This window comes from Heterocephalus glaber, unplaced genomic scaffold (assembly GCF_053883595.1).
Source record: "Heterocephalus glaber isolate CG9 unplaced genomic scaffold, H.glaber_assembly_v1.0 deba00001509, whole genome shotgun sequence".
NCBI lineage: Eukaryota > Metazoa > Chordata > Mammalia > Rodentia > Bathyergidae > Heterocephalus > Heterocephalus glaber.
The window spans coordinates 46,144,072-46,161,640 of record NW_028258325.1 but is presented as its reverse complement, the minus strand read 5'-3'; the positions used below and the strand labels follow the sequence as shown (position 1 = coordinate 46,161,640).

Here is a 17,569-nt window from a genome sequence, read left to right as displayed (position 1 = left end):
TGCACCAACAATAGACAATTTTTAATTGAAGGTTAGACTCCAAGGAAGTCTGGACTTCTATCTGACATGAGTACAAGCAGTACGAATGCAGGAAGAGGAAGCCACAGAGGCAAACTTTTCATTACTTGGCATTCAAAACTAATTTATCCCTGGGAAAGAACACCCACGAAGGCTGCCAGCTCCTCACAAGGCAGGAGGACTGCTCACCATCCCAATGGCAGGGAGCACATTTCCACGATACCAGGCAGGACAGGAAACCTTCAGAGGGGTGCAAGGGTACCACTTCCTCCTCCTCATCCCCAGAAAGAGGCCCCAGTAGAAGGTTTTCTCAGACCACACACAGGAAAGAACAGATAGTCCTGGAGAAAGGTACTTCCGACGGGCCTCTGCACAGAATTACAGGACACAGTGTGCAGGGTCCTGGGCAGCTGTACTGTTATCTGCCCAAGTCTAGAACAACTTGGGGAGGACTGATTACCAAATTATGTGCTTTAATTTACCAAATGCAAGAAGAATGGTAAACAGAGCATTTGACGTTTAGAAACAAAAGACCTGGATGTGAGCTTCCTGGGCACGTGATCTTTGGCAATAGCAACAACACCCATCCTTTAGTTGGGTAAAAACTTTGTTTGAAGAGTTTTACTTTCATTATCTGATTTAATCCTCATCACCACCATCTTGTTAGAGATGAAACTTGGTATAAATAACCTTACCTAAATCCATTCAAGTTGAAGAGGCAGAATGAGGAATCAAACTCAGACCTCTTGAATACAGCCTTGTGCCAGCCAGGTGTCATGTCTTAAAGTATGGAAAACCTTGAATACCACCAGCCAGGGGGATGGTATACAGGAGAGGAAGGCAGGGTGCAAATGCCACATGCATTGGCATGGTTGAAGATACTAAATAGCTAGAAGAATGTGTAAGCCTTTAGCTAAATAAAACAGGATACTTGATATACAGAATACGCAAGGCTTATGTGGTAGCACTGTTATTAAACCTATTTTATAGATGAGAAACTAAGGCCTGAGGACAGTAACTTGTCAAGGGACTGTCTATATGTGAATCTGTCCTGGGTCTCTGTTGTCTTGGTCTACTTGTCTGTTTTGACAGCAATTACCTCATACTGTCTTAACTCCTATAGCTTTTAAGTGAGTACTGGTATCTATGCTTTAAGTTTTTCAGCATTGTTTTTTTTTTTTTCCCTCAAGGTGGCTATCCTGTCTCTTTGCATTTCTAAATAAATTTACACACACACGCGTGCGCACACATACCCCACATACTTCCATACTCTGGAGATTACTTTTGTGATGCTATTAGATCACCACAAAATGGACTGATTTGGACTAACATAACCATACAATATTGAATATTTTAATCCACAAACATGGGATATCTCTGTGTATTTAGATCACCTTTACTTTCTCTCAATAATATTTTGGTAGCTTTCTGTATACTGGTCTTGTACATATTTTAATAGATTTATTCATAGGCATTTGGTAGTTTTGAATTTTTGTAAATAAAATAGGTTAAAATTTTTATTTTCTAACTTTTACTGGTGGAATATGGTAGTCTTATAAACTGAAATGTTGCAGGGTTAATTTACTAGCTATAATCATGACTGCTAATTCTTTTGGAGTTTCTATGTATATAGTCAAGTTGTCTGCAGCAAAAGACCATTTTATTTCTTCCTTTTCAATACTGTATCTTTTTTTTTTGTTTCTTTCCTCTTTTTTTTCATGTGGAATTAGCTAGACTCTTCATTCAAAATTGAACAGAAGTGGTGATGGTGGACAATGTAATGTGCCCAAACTCAAGGAGAAAACATACAATATTTCACGATTGAATATAATGTTAACTATAGAATTTTGTAGATCTGCTTGAATCACTGCTTCTCTGAAAAGACACATGACCTGTTTTTATTTCTTGAGAGTTTTGCTAAGTCACTAAAGTATCCAGGCTGGGCCTGAAGTTGTGATCCTCCTGCCTCAGCCTCCCATAGTTAGTACCAATCACACCTGGTTGGCTACCAATCTTTCTAAGGCTCAGACCACTGCAGCTTTGTCCCCACTTCTAAGGTATATGGAGCACCCGGTTATTTCCTAGGGTCCCTCTTCTTAGCCAGTCTTGAGCCTCATTTTTTGTTTTCCCAGCTCCACAGACCACCAAAACTCTGTCCTGTTTTTCAGTCTCTTTCCCTGTGCAGCTTTAGCAACAAATACCTCACATGGAAAACTGTTGCCTAGATTTGGCTTCATGCATCTGGGCTTCTTGTTTCTTGGGGATCTTAATCCCTCAAGTTCTGGCTACCAGGGCAGCCTCAGCCTCCAACTGTTGTATTCCCAGCCCCATGAGACTGCCTCTTTTTTCTGCTGTCAGCCATCCTCAGGCTTTCTGACCTCTTGCCCTGTACCCAAAGTCAACAGATGATGACAGGAGAAAAACACTGCGGAAGGTTCCGCTTAGCTCAGTGGCTTCCCTTCTCTCCCGCGTGCTGCTGCTCCAGCCTGGTGCCTCAGCAGATGTGACGCCTTTGTTTTAATATTCTATCTGTATTTCTAGTTCTTTTTTTTTTTGGTACCAGGGATTGAACTCGGATCCTTGCACTTACAAGGCAGGCGGCAGAACCACTGAGCTATATCTCTGGCCCCCTGTATTTCCAGTTCTTCTTGGTGGCAATACTGACATGGCTAGAAGTGGAGGTAATTAAATACATTTTTGATATTTATTAATTTCTACCACACGACAATCATGTCCAAATCTTGTTGACACAACCACTGCTCTAAAGAAGATTGCTGTTCACAGTGACCAAAAATATTTGCACCTTTTTCTTGTATTTAGTTTTTGCTTCATTTTAAGGCACTGAGAAGAAACAGCAGAGAAAGAGTGGCAGCTTAGTAGTTATATGAATGAACACTCGATCGGACATAATTCCATCTGCATAGTGCAAATTAACATTGAAGCTTTGGCAATCTGTGTAATATTAAATCTTTAGTAATCATGGTTACCAGTTCCAGCTCCAAACAACCCAGCAATTGTAGATCATTTTCTTTTCTCTGAAGGGAAAGCTGAGATGGAGTGGGTACAAACATTGCCCAAAGTTCCAGACTTTGAGGCTGGGTTGCAATTGAAAGGAAATGGCCCCCTTGTAGCAATCTCAGGTTGAAACTGTGCTCTAAGGGACAAAGTTGGGGGATGGAATCATTGTCCTTCACCAGCTGGGAACTACAATTACAGGACTGGGAGGTGGGGCCAATTTACCATAAACTGTACCTCAGTGGAATTCATCTGGACCCCTTTATTCCTGACATTTAAAGTTCTCTCAGGACTGATGGTGAAGCTGGACCCACTCCTCCCAGCTTCCTTTTGTGATATGTGAAGAAGCCTGAGGCAAGAGCCTCCCAGCCTCCTGGCTGGCTACAACCTTCCCTTGGACTCTCCTGCTCCAATACAGGACAAGGACTCACAGTATGAGACCTTCCTGTTGGAGGTGGAGGACCCAGAGCAGCCGCTGCATCAGGGAAGAGACATATGAAGCCCTCTGACACCCCAGATGCTGCGTCTCCACCTGCAGAACTATCGTGTGGTCATGGTCATTTCCCTGTCGGTGTAATTTTAAGTCCAATGCAAAGAGGGGTCAGCAGAAGGACTTGGCTTCCAAACCCCTATGCAGAAGCTTCCAGGGAGCCTGAGCACAGCTTTCAGTCTCACCCCATATTCTTCCCTTGACCTCCTCACTATCTTTCCAACATTGGTAATGGTAAGCGTACTCTTCTGGCTTTATAATCGTTTTCCCTTTATTTTTAACTGGCAGCCACATAATATTCCTATTTTAAGAGCAAGCACCTTCATCACTGTCTTTTGCTTCCAGCTCATAGCAGACCCTGCCATTTGGCCATCCCACTCCCCAGCAAACTCAGCGCTAATAAAACGAAATTCACAAACCTCGCATCTTTCCTATTTCTTTGTGACTGTCATTCCCCAGTTCTGTGCTATATTTTTCTCTACGTGAGGTCAGATCCAGGTTAGGGAGAAGATACAGTGCAAAAGACTGTCAGGTAACATCAGCGTCCATACACACTGAGTCACCCTTCAATGTCAGTGGAGAGGCAGAAAGCAGGATTCCAAGTCCCCAGCACCCAGGCCCACTCCAAGCCTGCATGCTGCTCTGCAGCTACATCCCCCCACTGAGCTGTTCACGACGTGGACGGCTGCTCTTCCCATCTCTAGAGGATGCTACAGGTTAACCAGCAGAAGTGAAAGCAGGACCAGCTAATCCAGGGCACTTGGTCAGCTGTGACAGAAGACAGCCCCCTGTCAACAGTCACTGCAGCACGGGTCTGTGTGCCATGGACTCAGGCCCAGTGTGGTGAAGACAGAGACTCAACCACACAGAACCGAAACTAGAACTAAGGCTTCTGACTCCTAGCTCACACAGCTTCCCACTCTAATGCAATGTTTGTATTTCTCCGGAAACAACCATGCTATATGAATAGTGGCTGCTGGACCACAGACAAGGGCATTCATTAAGAGGGTCCCCTGTTCACCCACAACTATAAATCTTACATCAAAGGGGGTAAACAAGCACACCTGTAATCCTAGGTACTGGGGAGGCTGGGATAGGAGGAGCCCAAGTGTGAGACTAGCTGAGAAATTTAGTGAGACTTTATCTCAAAATAAATATTTTTAAAAGAGATGAGGATGTGGTAGAGTGCTTGCCTAGTGTGTATGAGTCCGAGTTCAAACTCCAGTACCACAAAAAAGAGGGTAAATTGAGTTCACTCTTTTTCTTCTTTTGAAACAGGGTCTTGCTATGTAGATCAAGCTTGCCTTGAACTCACTGTGCACCTCAGGGTGGCCTGGAACTTGTGGTGATCCTCCTGCCACAGGTTCCCAAGTGCTAGGATCACCAGCAGGCACCGTCATGCCCAGCAAGTTCACTTCTTAACCACCAATCTCTCAACATCAAATGGAATGCTAGTATCCACGATTTTTTCTATACATAACATTAATTGAGAGGATTTTTGTGGTAAAATATAAATAACATAAAATTTACCAGTAAAACCTTTTCTTGGTAGCCCTGGAGATTGAACCCAGGGCCTTACGCATGGGAGGCAAGTGCACTTCCACTGTGCTGCAGCCTCACCCCCATTTTAGCCATTTTTAAGTGGCATGAAGTACTTTCATATTACTATACAACTATCACCACTCTGTGTCTCAAGAACCTTTTCATCATCCCAAACTGCAATTCCATGTCCATTTAATGATAACTCCCCACTTCCTCTTTCCCCTCAGTCCCTGGTCACCATTATTCTACTTTCTCCCTCTATAAACTTGACCATTCTAGGTTCTTCCTCTAAGTGGGACCATATGATACTCACCCTTTGGTGTATAGCTTATTTCACTTAGCACAACGGCCTGAAGGGTCATCCAAGCTGTAGTATATGTCAGAGTTTTATTCCTTTTAAAGACTGAATAATATTGTGCATATATATTTAGACATGCATCCATCAACAGATATTTGAGTCTACCTTTTTGGTTATTGTGAATAGGGCTGCAAGGAACATGAATGTACTGATCATGATTTTTTACAATGTCTGAATGCAGCATTATGACTCCCAACTATGTGTAGACATGGCCAAAAGAATAAACAGGTCCCCATTAAGTCATTTCACACTGAAGAGTTGTCATCCCCTCTATATCCTCCACCCAGATTAAGTCATGATCTGTAAAGATTAACAAAGACTTTATAGGACAAAAGAAGTAAAAGGAGGAGGAGGGAGGTGGGAAGAAGAGGAGGAAAACTGGGCAAAAGGGGAGAAGCAAAGAAAAAAGAGAACCCCTTGATGTTTGCCTACAATCGTGGGATCCACGTGTGATACACTGAGCAACCCAAGGGTTCCACTCCCAGACCCCACCAAGGAAGGAGGTTCAGGCACTCTGAACACATCCCAGGATCTGTCCATTGGAAACCAGAGGCTTCGAATGGGCTGAGTCAATTATGAAGGAAGACAACTGTTGTTTTAGCTCTAAAATCATCTCGGAGTGACTGGGAAGGTGCTATTCTACTTTTGTCTTAAACTCCACAATTCTGCCTACACTTAAACCCTGTGACTTAAGTCATTGTGCCTTGGAAAGACAGGAGGAGATACTGCTGTTTCTCCCATACTCCCAACCCTTTCCCCTTCCTGTGCCTGCTGGGTCAGATTAACCCTGAGAGTTGGCTGTGAAGCTCTAAGAGGCCACTTTAGAACAAGTAACAGTCCTCCCGAAGGCCCACTTTGGCAGTGCACAGAACAAATCCAGGGCTGCTCTGCAGGGCCCATGGCTGTGCTGAGCGACCTCAGGACACTCAGCTGAGGCTGGAGGCTAACTGTAACATGGATGCATTACTGTGCTAATAACTACTCCAGGAGCAATATAAAGTTCATACTTTTAACCTTTGCTCAGGGGGAGATTTTATTTTCAGTTTTATTGTTTATGTTGAGGCACTTTTCACACTCTGTTTCCTTACACCCTTTCAGAGGTCACAGATGATACAATGTCCCAAAACCTCCAGGCAGTGGAGACCCACAGGATGTCTTGATCCCATGAGAATATGCGTACACGTGGGAGCCTGCAGAAGTGAGGGCAGCTGTAAGGTGAAGGAGTGCACTACAGTCACTGTTACCCTGGCTTTACCTCCAACCCACAGTACTATGACACTCCAGTTTTCTCCTCAAACCCTACCTTAAGTGCAAAGTGGTTCATCTGCTAGCTCAGACACCCCCAGTGTTTCCCCAAATCCTTCCAGGCGGAGCCGAAAGGATTTCCCAGGCCTTAAGGCTCTTTGAGATCTGGCAGACAGGACTCTGGCTCTCCAAAGAGGAGGTGGTGTGCAGGGACTCAAAGCTCGGGCTGTGTGCTGAAACCGGTTCTACCATGCACTGGACATTTGGCCTCTGGTACATCACTACTTCTCTTGGTGCTGGTTTCATCATCTATAAACAGGGTTGATAACAGGACCTGCCTGGTATGGCTTTCATTAGGATTAAATGGGTTATGGGCTATGTAACGCACTTAGAATGGTGTAAACACTTACATCAATGTTGCCCTTATGATTCAGTGTCCTCTACTCCAAGCACCTCCTGAGCAAGCCCAGCCTCTCAAGTCCCCCAAAACCCTCACAGGCTCAGTCACTGCTAGGTGCTGCCTCTCTGTGGACTGCCTGCCTGCAATCAGTCTTCCTGATCGAGGTCAAATTTCATCAACACCCAGCCTTTCCTGCTTCCCTGGAAGCAAAGTGCTTTTCTCCCCTGAAAGCCCTTGTATGTATCTCTTGGGGGTTTATGTTATGGTTACCATAGTCATTCCTAAAGGAGAAGGCAAATAAAAATGCTTTAAAGTGTGACACAGATGTGATAGTAACGATAATAATGGCCTTATCTTATCCACGCAGAACCCAGCTGGAGGGGACAGGGATCATATCTATTATCTTTGTTTTTCTCACATGCTTTCTATGATAAAACCTGTAGTGTTTTCAGCGGGTAAGTTCCTGATTAATACTGTAGGGTGAGCCTGTTCATCAGATGGGTTTTTCTACAGGAAGGTCGCTGAGGGAACATACAGCATGACGCAAACATGTGCGGGAGGCAAGATGTCAGACCGGGAGTGTTTTTCAGGTAGAAAGGCCTGTGTAGAAGCCCACTCTGGAAAGCTGAGCAGTCCGTGGGTGGCCAATTCAGGGAAACTTCAGCATCTTTAAAAGTTTCTCTAGGCCTGCTTTTCAACTCAGGCCCGGAAACTGCTCTGGTTTTTGTACCCCATCTTCTATGTCAAACACTCTTGCCTCATTTTCCTGGTGTTTAGAGGTGTCTGTTACAGATCTTAATTGCAAGCAATAGAAAGTGGTTTTGTCTCAACTAGAAGAAATGGTGGCAGCTTGGGAAAACTCACAATTAGGAGAGTTCTAGACATCCAGGCATCAGAAGCCACAGGAGGCGGCCAGTTACGAGCTCCCCTTAGAGTCCTGTCTCTCTCATCCTGGGCTCACCTACTAAACCAAGTCCTAGAAGGGAAAGTCTGATTGGCCAGGCTGGGTCACAAGCCTGAGGGCTGCAGTGGGTGGGGAAATGGAGGATCTGGCCCTTTCAGCTTCTGTCATCACAAGCAGACACTGCGCCCTATCAGAGCTCCACACAGCAAGGCAAAGGTGGCTCCCTGAAAAGAAACTCAGGTGCTGATAAAAAGGGGGCCCACATGCTAGTAGCTAAATGACCAAAATCAGCCACCACACTGGATCCCGGTCTTGGTTCTCTTTCCTCTTCTAGCCCCTCTGGACTGACAGCTCACTCGTGTAGCTCTTTGGTGTTTTAAGTCTACTTCCCTCAAGTGGCTGGCTGTCTTTCACAGTGGCCTGTGCTGCCATCTGAGAGGCAAGGATGCCACAGCCCAAGAAACTGGGGTGCCCAAGCCCACGTCCAGGACTCTAGGCCCTGCACTGCTCGGAGATATGGAGCAGATGAGATGAGAGCACAGGACAGGCCTGTGGCCTGGAGCTCAGGGCACTGAGGGTCACAGTACAGGAGAAAGTGAGAAGGAAAGCAAAACAAATGAAGCCAGCCCTGCAGTCCTGAGACTCCATCCCTCACCCGCTGTGCCCTTGGTGGTAAGAAGGACAGCAAGGAGTCACAGGAGCCATGTCCACTTTAAGTTCCATCGTCTGGACATAATGTCTGCAGCACGGTCAGTGTGAAAGGAACAATAAAAAGCAAGGAACAGTTTGCAGGGAAAGACATTTTTGGGAAAGTTCTCATCTTTCACAAGAGAAAGGGATGGTCCTCATTTTTGTAGGTTTGTCTTGCTCTGTCATTTAAACTGGTCTCAAATTTATGTCAGTTTTCCTGCCTCAGCCTCTTAAGTGCTAGGATTACAGGTGTGCACCACCACACCTGCCTACAGATGGTCTTCTTTCTGTCCTTAATCTTTATGTGTGACACCTGGAGCTATGACAGCCATCTTGTCACTACGAGGAGACAAGCCTGAAGATAAGAGCCTTCTCCCTGAGATGTGGGGTGGGGGTGGGGTAGGATGTGCCGAGATCCTGATGCTGCTGCTGGGCTCACCAAGTCCTCCACACTTTCCAGTACCTCAGATGATACATTTTGTTACAGCTGATGACACTGATGGTTGTGTTTTCTGTTAGAACTGCAACCATTCTACCTGATTCAGCCTTCTAGGCACCTCTCTAATTACTGGGCACATCCTTAGATCCACTGACATCATCTAACCTGGGGGTCGGGAAACTCTCCCCACAGGAGAGGAGAAGGTTCTCTGCAGCTGCACGGTGAACGCAGGTCATGAAACTCCTCAGCTTTTGTCTTTCTTGGACAAGCATCGTGTAATTTGGGACCATAGATATTGGGTAATTACTATGGTAATGATTAGGGATTCACTTCAGGAATAAGGAAATATAATTACAGTCCTATTTCAGTGTGTTTCCATGACAACGGGGCAACTGTAATTGATCAGCAGTTTTTTTTCTAAACAGATTCCTGAGTCTCATTCAAATGAAATGCTAAAGAGCAATTAAATATCCTCATCAAACCAACTGAGGCTGCTGGAAGGGAATGGAACCAGACTCTATGTTGTGTGGTATCTCGGAGGCTCGTTCTGGATCCCGATATTCTATGAAAATGTACAGTACCCAGCAGGCTACAGACTTCCAAGTTGCCCATCAGCTACAGGTGAAACAGGACATGCCATACACAGTCAAGGAGGAAGAGGAAAGTCTGGAACCTTAAAATGCATGATGTCAGAGCTGGGAGTCTGCACCACAGGGCAGGCAGTCATCTAACCTGCCTCTCGGGCTCTGAGGAGACTTTCGGGTTTCATTGCTGCCTATTCTGCTCCTCAGCTGCCCACCTGGAGAAGGATCTTTTCATAAACTTCTCTAGCGATCATCTGAATCACTGGAATTCATCTGATCATCAGAATTCATCTGATCATCTGAATTCTTGGTTTATGCTCTGAAATAGAACACAGGTCATCAGCATCTTCTTTATCTTAGTCACAACATTACTATGCATTTGTAAATATATAGTGTGGCTGAAGTTTTGTGCTTAGGATAACCCTGGGAGGTGACACATCTGTTTAATGGTTGAAAGGGCCGGCTTGGTGAAGGTCACCCAGCTCACAAGTGAAGGCACCTGCATTCACAAGAGGAGCCCAGCTCCTGGTTGCTGCGCTGCCCACGTACTGGACCTCTTGGAGCTGCCACCACTGACACACCAGCTTTCTTTTCCCCTAGACTAATTAGCTTAGTTCTACTACTTCTCCTGCTTATCCTTAATTTTCATTCATTGAAGATGTTTTGAACTTTTTCTCTATCCTCTATTCAATTCAGCACCTCCCAGATTCCTATGGTTAGGGCAGAAATGATCAAGTAAAATAAGTCTTTTCTGACTTCATCCTCTGAAAAGCAGCAAAGCCAAGTGACCTAAGGCACCCACTGTAACCAGGGAGACTGAGCGCCACTGCAATTTTATTGGAGACACGTTGTCTTACGATTATAACTGTGTGATTTTCCTCTTGCAGAGGGTCAGAAGGATGGTGATACTGTACCATGGCGGGAAACTGGAGGATAGATTAGGTAAACATGGACTTGTACGAAGAGTCAGTATGGTACAAGTACAATATGTGTGCATGCATTCATTCCATGAATAATTACTGAATGGCTGCTATGTGCCAGGCACAGTGCTAGGGGCTAAAATACAAGAACATCAGGCCAACTACTTCCTCTTATGGAAGGTAAAGAAGTTGTGAGAACTGTTTGGGGAGGAGGAGCTTGATCTAGGCTGAGGGTACCGAAGAAAGCTTGCTCCTCTCAGAAAGGTATATCTGTTCAGAAAACTGATAAAAAAGAACTACATGGGTGAAGGAGGTGGAGATGGGGAACAGAGCAGCCCCAGATAAAAAGATGACCATGCGCAAAACCAGCAGACTGGGATCCTAGTCATCTCTAACACTGAGAGTACTTGGATCTCTGTAAGCCTCAGTTCCCCCACTTGTAAAATGAAGGTATGTGGAAGTGTTATCTCTTAGGTTTTCATTTGCATTTCCCTGATGGCTGACGACAATGACAAAGTATGGTGTATACGTTAATAGACAATATTCTTTTTTTTTTGAGAAATGTCCATTCAAATCTTTTGCCCATTAAAAATGCTGTCTTTTAATTATTGAGCTGTGAGAGTTCTTTACCTATTTTAGGCTGGGAATTTAGCTCAGTGGTTCTGCTGCAGGCTTCGTAAGCACAAAGTCTCAAGCTCAATCCCCAGTACCAAAAAAAAAAAAAAAAAAGAAAAGTAAAGAGTTCTTTATCTATTTTAGATACAAGACTCTTATCAGATATATTACTTGTAAATGTTGTCTTCTGTCCTGTGGATGGTTTTTTCACCTTCTTGATGGTATCATTTATAGTATAAAACTTAATTTTGATAATGTCCAATTTATCTTTGGTCACTTGTGCTTTTAGTACCTAAGAAATGATTGTCTAATTCAAGGTCATGGAAATGTATTTCTTTGCTTTCTTTGAAGAGCTTTATCATTTTCAGTCCTTACATTTAAGATCTATAATCCATTTTGAGTTAATTTTTGTGTATTGTGAAAGAAAGGGGTCCAATTTCATTCCTTTTTTTCTCATTTTATTCTTTTGTATCCAATGGTCTCAGTACCATTTCCTAAACAGACAATTTTTATCCACTGAATTGTTTTGGCACTCTTGTTGTAGATCAGTCAACTTTTAGGTCTGATTTATTTCTAGACTCTTGATTCAATCCCATCCATCTCTATATAATCTATCCTACTACCAATACATATTGTTTCAATTACAAAAGCTCTGTGCTGCTTCTAAATTAGGAAGCAACAGTCCTATAACTTTGTTTTTCTTTCTAAGATTTTTTTTTTGGTGCCTACTCTGGGTCCCTTGCATTTCTGTAAATTTTAGGATTCACTTGCTAATTTGTGGCGGGGGGGCAACTAGGATTTTGGTAGGGATTGCATGGAATATCTGCAGATCAATTTGGGGAGTACTGACTTCTTAATAATGCTACGTTTTCCAATCCATGAACATGGGATGTCTTTTCATCTTTTAGATCTTCTTTAGTTTATTTCTATGATATTTTTTCATTTTTATTGTACAAGTCTTACACTGCTTTTGTTAATTTATTCCTAAGTATTTTATTCTTTTTGATGCTATTGTAAATGAAATATTTTTCCTACATTCATTTTCAGATCATCCATTGCTAATAGTACAGATGAGATACTAACACTCCAATCTGTATCCTTGCTTAACACTATTTATTAGTCAAATAGCTTTTAATGCATGTGAATTCCATATGTATATCTTCATGGCATCTGAAAAGAGATAGTTTTGCTTCTTCTTTTCCAAGGTTGAAGCTTTTTGTTTTTCTTTCTGATTGTCTCAGTACTATTTTACTAGTACAGTATATACTATATAGCACAGCTTATTGTTAAACCCAAGGAATGAGAAAACACATCCTCATCTTGGTTCCTGAGTTTAAGGGGAACATATTCATTCTTTCATCATTATGTTATTAGCTCTGGGTCTTTCTAGATGTCTTTTATCAAGTTGAATTAGTTCCTATCTATTCCTAATGTTGTGTTGTTTTTTAATCATAAAAAGTGTTAGACTTTGTCAAATGCTTTTTATGCATCTCTTGAGATGATTGTATGGTTTTGGTTTTTTATTCTATTAATATGGTGTGTTACACTGACTGATTTTTGTGTGTTAAACTAACGTTACATTCCTAGAAGAAATTCCACTTGACTATGGTATGTAATCCTTTTTATATGTAAAGATTAGATTCAGTTTGCTAGTATTTTGTTGAATACTTTTGTATCTATATCTATGTGGATATTAGTCTGTAGTTTTTTCTTGTGACGTCTTTGCCTGGTTTTGGTATAAGGGCAACAGTGGCCTCAGAGAGTGAGTTGGAAAGTTCCCTCCTATTTGATTAGCCACATCCAATTTTACATGCAAGTTTCTTTGCCATTGTCTAACAGATTCATGGCCTTGCTCCTCAGCTACTCTAAGTCTTGCCCATGGTTTACAGCCATCTCAAGGCCTTCGCATACTAAATCTTTCCCAAATTGTTCCAGTCCTAGAGTAAGCTTATGCTCACTGGAGCCCCTTCAATCTTCACTGTGCTTATACTGAGTTGGCAAAATATAAAGTGCTGTAATAGATACTGGTTGTTCAGGAGAAATTGGAAGCAGAACAAGTGAAGTCACAGTAAATAGCAGAGTTTCATTCAGGCAGAAGGAGGAAAGCAGACGTCTGAGTCTAATGACCCAGGATGAAGCAAACAACTGAGGGCCACATGACTAGCTCCTTATTAAGGCTGCCTCCTTGAGGGACAAAGTACTAGACAGTTAAGAATATACTGTTTAGAGTTTGGGTTATTCCTCAGGGACTTAACAGCTGCATGACCTTGGGCCAGTCACTCTAGCCTTAGTTTTCTATCTTAGAGAGTCAAGGTAAAAATTACACAAGTTCACCTATGTCAGAGGTGGTGAACTTGTGGCATGTGTGCTGCAGCAAGCTGTTCATATAACTGAAAGCTCTTTAAAAGGTTTGCCATCACATCATCATCACTGTGAAACACATCATATTAAGTTCCATTTGTAGTAGCTTTTTTTTTTTTTGAGGCAGGGTCGCAGTATGTAGTTCAGGCTGGCCTTAAACTCACTATATAGTCTAAGCTGGCCTCAAACTCAGGGCAATCCTCCTGCCTCGGCCTCCCGAGAGCTGGGATTACAGCCGTGTGCCACCATGTCTGGCTTTGTAGTAGCTTTAATATGTATCCGATGGCGTATTCTCTACGGAATAAAAGGGTCTGTGGTCAAAGGAATCTAGGAAATGATCCATCCTACATCCCTCTTCTGAATAGATTCATAGGGGACTTGAAATAGCAAACATCCTATAATATAATATACAAAGAATCTTGTTTAAATTTTTTTTACTAGAGTTTCCCAAACCTTTTTACCAAGATGACCCTTTCTTCCTTTTTACACATAACATCTATTTAACATAGTTTTGGAAACATATTAGTTGTATTGTTAAACACTGGTCACATTTTATTGCTTCACTTTCTCCAAGGCATGTGTAATTTCAGAGCAGCAGTCTAGGAGACACAAAGGCTTCTAACCTGGAGAAAGAACAGAGGGTTTAAAACCCCAAGGAAATGGAAAACTTCAGCCAGAAGCAGCAGATCAATAAGAGGCTATTTTGGGCCACAGAGGTGCTGCTAGAATTACAGACTCTTGGAGATCAATAGCGTATTCAAGTTCAGCAACTCCAGACCCTCACCTAGTGCAGAAAGCCAACCTTCATGGGCACCCAGCCCTGTGGACACAGACCCAGCCTCCCCATTTCCAGTAGTTCTTGTTAGGAATTCTCCATCACACTGGACTGAGTTCTGCCTCCTTGCACTTCTGCCCAAGATCATGTTACCAAAATGTCAAGTTTTGTGCTTTGCTGAGAGCTTTCCATTTTGGAGAAAGCAAAATAAAATGTATTGAAAACTTTAAAAAAGCATTATACAATGTAAAGTAACAAATATGTCTGTTAATTGAACAGTGAACTGAAAATAAGAATTGCTGGAAACAATGTTTTTCATTCTTCCTTCTTTAAATAAGAAAGATAATCAGAAGTTCAGCTATGCTGTAAATAATACATGTAATATTTACTTTGTGGACAAAATTACTTTGCAATTTTCAATTTGTAGAGGAAAGGAGGAATGCGTATGATATATTTTTAAATTACTTATATTTTCTACATTTATATTTCACTTTTATAAATATTTAAAGAGAGTTGTTTAAAATGCATAGACGGGCTGGGGATTTAGCTCAGTGGTTCTGCTGCCTGCCTCACAAGCGCAAGGTTCTGAGTTTGATCCCTGGTATCAAAAATAAAATAAAATAAATAAATAAAATGCACAGACAAAACATCCTTCTTGCTTTCTTATTTATGAGACAAACATTTTATATAAACAAATGTTCAATTAACATATAGTACATGACTCATAAATTTCACTGAGAATAGGTGACATTATTTACAGAAATGTAGCTGCTTCAGCCAATGTGGAATTTTCCAAGAGTTTGCAAAACTCAAAAACCTTAAGGAAAACTTCAAGAGGTAAATGGAATATAGAATTTAAATGGTAAGAGAACATCCAAGGGTCCAGCTCCTCTAAGTGTCCAACATCTAAGATGCCAGGGACTCGTCAAAACCATAAGCTACCATAAAAGGACATGGTGTCTTCATAGGACTGGCTGTCCAAAGGTGAGCTTCTCACACTTGACCGTATTTTCACTGAACTGCTTCTTGATTGCACGTCACTTTCCTATTTTATAACAGGCAACTGAAGTAAAATCAAACTTGACCCATACTGGAAAATACTCAACTACATATCAGTTTTGATGTCCCAACAGTTGGATTACCTAGTGTTAGCTGCATTCTCCTTTCAGGTAAATCCTTTCATTTGAAAGGTTTTTTTTACCCTAAAGAGTAAAATTACATTTGATAGTTTTCTTAGCAAAAGAGTAAAGACAATGAAAGACAAATACAGGCTTATCAAGGCAGAGTCAGGATGGGAGAGAACTAACATGCGGCTGGTGAACACTAGGGCTCACTGAACTGCTGGTCTGAGGGCTTTGTCATTTTGGCACAACATAGCATTTACTAGAATTTACCTACTGACATGCACCCCTTGACTTTTTTTGTCTTTGTCCTTGTAATATAGTAAGAATATCACAGCTTATACCATGTACTCCTTTAGTATGTACGTAACTTAGGCAGTGCCAGACATTCATAGGAAACCTTTCTGGAAAGGCTAACAGGAAGCTGAATAAAACCTTGTCCCTGACCTCATGGGACTGACAGTTGAATGAAAGAGACAGAAAAGCTAATCAATAATTTCCATAGAAAGTGACAAGTTCTTTGTTGGAGCCCCAGGTACATGATGGTAGACAGCACAAGCAAGGGCAAATGAATGGGTTTGGGTAGTTAGGAAAGGCTTTTTCAGAAGAACTTATTTCTATGCTGTCATATCAGAGTTTAGCCATCTCTGACTCTGACTGATTCCCAGTCCCTCCCCTGCTTTTCTGAGTTCTTGACACTATCACAGTCGGATTTAGTGCCTCCATTCAAAGAAAGGAAGGAAGGAGGGAGGGGAAGGAGATGGGGTTAGGGGAAGGGAAGAAAGGAAGAAAGGAAAGAAGGAAGGAAGGCAAAAGAAGAAAGAGATGAAGGAAGAAAAGGAGGGAGGTAAGGGGACAAAAAAGGAGTTAAAAGCTCCAGCAAGAACATGTTCCAAAAGGTGCTACAGATCCCAGGGGTGTGGAAGGCGCTCGCCTGTGCATGAGCAATCTGTGTCCTCAACTTGTGTGAGCTCTAGTCTATGGCCATCTTCTCTTTGCCAACTAGTAGGACACAGGAACCAACTCTTCAACCCAATGAGCCCCACTAAACCCTGTGTACTCCAAGCACATGAGGTCAGGCTGTCTGCCTGCTAAGTCCCCAAGGTGAACTCTCCACAGAGAATGTACCAAGTGGCAGCAGCATTTGTGGGACACATTTGTGATCCAGCTCCTGACTGTTTAAAGCAAAAAATGGCACCTGCCTCCTTGGAGATTCTACTCCCCACCCGGGAAGCTGCCAGTGACAGGAGGAGAAGGTAGAAGTTATTACCTTAGATTGTCCTGCAGGGTCTCCTCATCTGAAGAGAAGGTCCCATTGCTGACACTCTGTGGAGAGTAATTCTTCTTCCCCACTGACTCCTCCCGGGCTGGCGAAGAATCTTTCTTTTTCCTTTTGGCAAAAAACTTCTTAAAGGGCTGGAATTTGCCTCCCTTCTTCTTGTCTGAAAATTACAAGATAAACACACACTGTAGTCTAATAGGGCTGTACCTCACCGCTGAGCCCAGGAACAAATTACAACTGAGTGGCCTCTGGCCCAGGGAGCCAGGCCAAAGGGCAGCCACCAGCCAAGCCCAGCGCAAGGAGTGTCAGGGCCAGCCCTGGTGCAGCCTGTGCACAGTAAGGCACAGCACAAGCCACAGGTGTGGTGAGTCCTTTGCTCCCACGCTCCCAAGAAACATCTGGGAAGAGCTAGAAGAGGTTGCAACCTTTGCAGTGGCCAGCACAGCACCCTTCCACACAAACAAACCACATGAAAGCAGTAGCTGCTTTCCTTAACAAAGCAGATGGCCAATGCCCTTCTCCATTCAAGAAGCAGAGAAAAACATGTAAGTCACACAGGTAGTTAAACACACACACACACACACACATACACACACACACACCTTCAATCATGCTATTTTAGCTCTTTAACTCTTATTATATACAGATACATTTTAGCTCTTGGCACAAGCTTTGCACCCAATGCCCGCCATCTCCATGTATTTCTGGTTTACTTCTCTTATCTCTTTTTAAAATCTCCTTTGAAAACCCCCAAGGAGATGCTACGAACATCTCCCCATACACTGGTGCATATAGTCATATTTTAGGTGA

The 17,569-nt window shown here is 42.7% G+C and overlaps 1 protein-coding gene across 4 annotated transcripts in view; it reads right to left on the bottom strand.

The window, feature by feature from the left end:
* The window catches only part of Cracd (capping protein inhibiting regulator of actin dynamics), a 279,740-nt gene that overhangs the window by 34,451 nt on the left and 227,720 nt on the right, over positions 1 to 17,569 (bottom strand). For all 4 annotated transcript variants that reach the window (XM_004849699.4, XM_021262314.2, XM_087187700.1 and 1 more), the window contains one exon: positions 16,748 to 16,919. Coding sequence is in view for 1 of the 4 variants with exons in the window: in XM_087187700.1 (XP_087043826.1) it covers positions 16,748 to 16,919 (172 nt within the window). In the remaining 3 variants the exon portion in view is untranslated. The remainder of the gene's footprint in view (positions 1 to 16,747; positions 16,920 to 17,569) is intronic.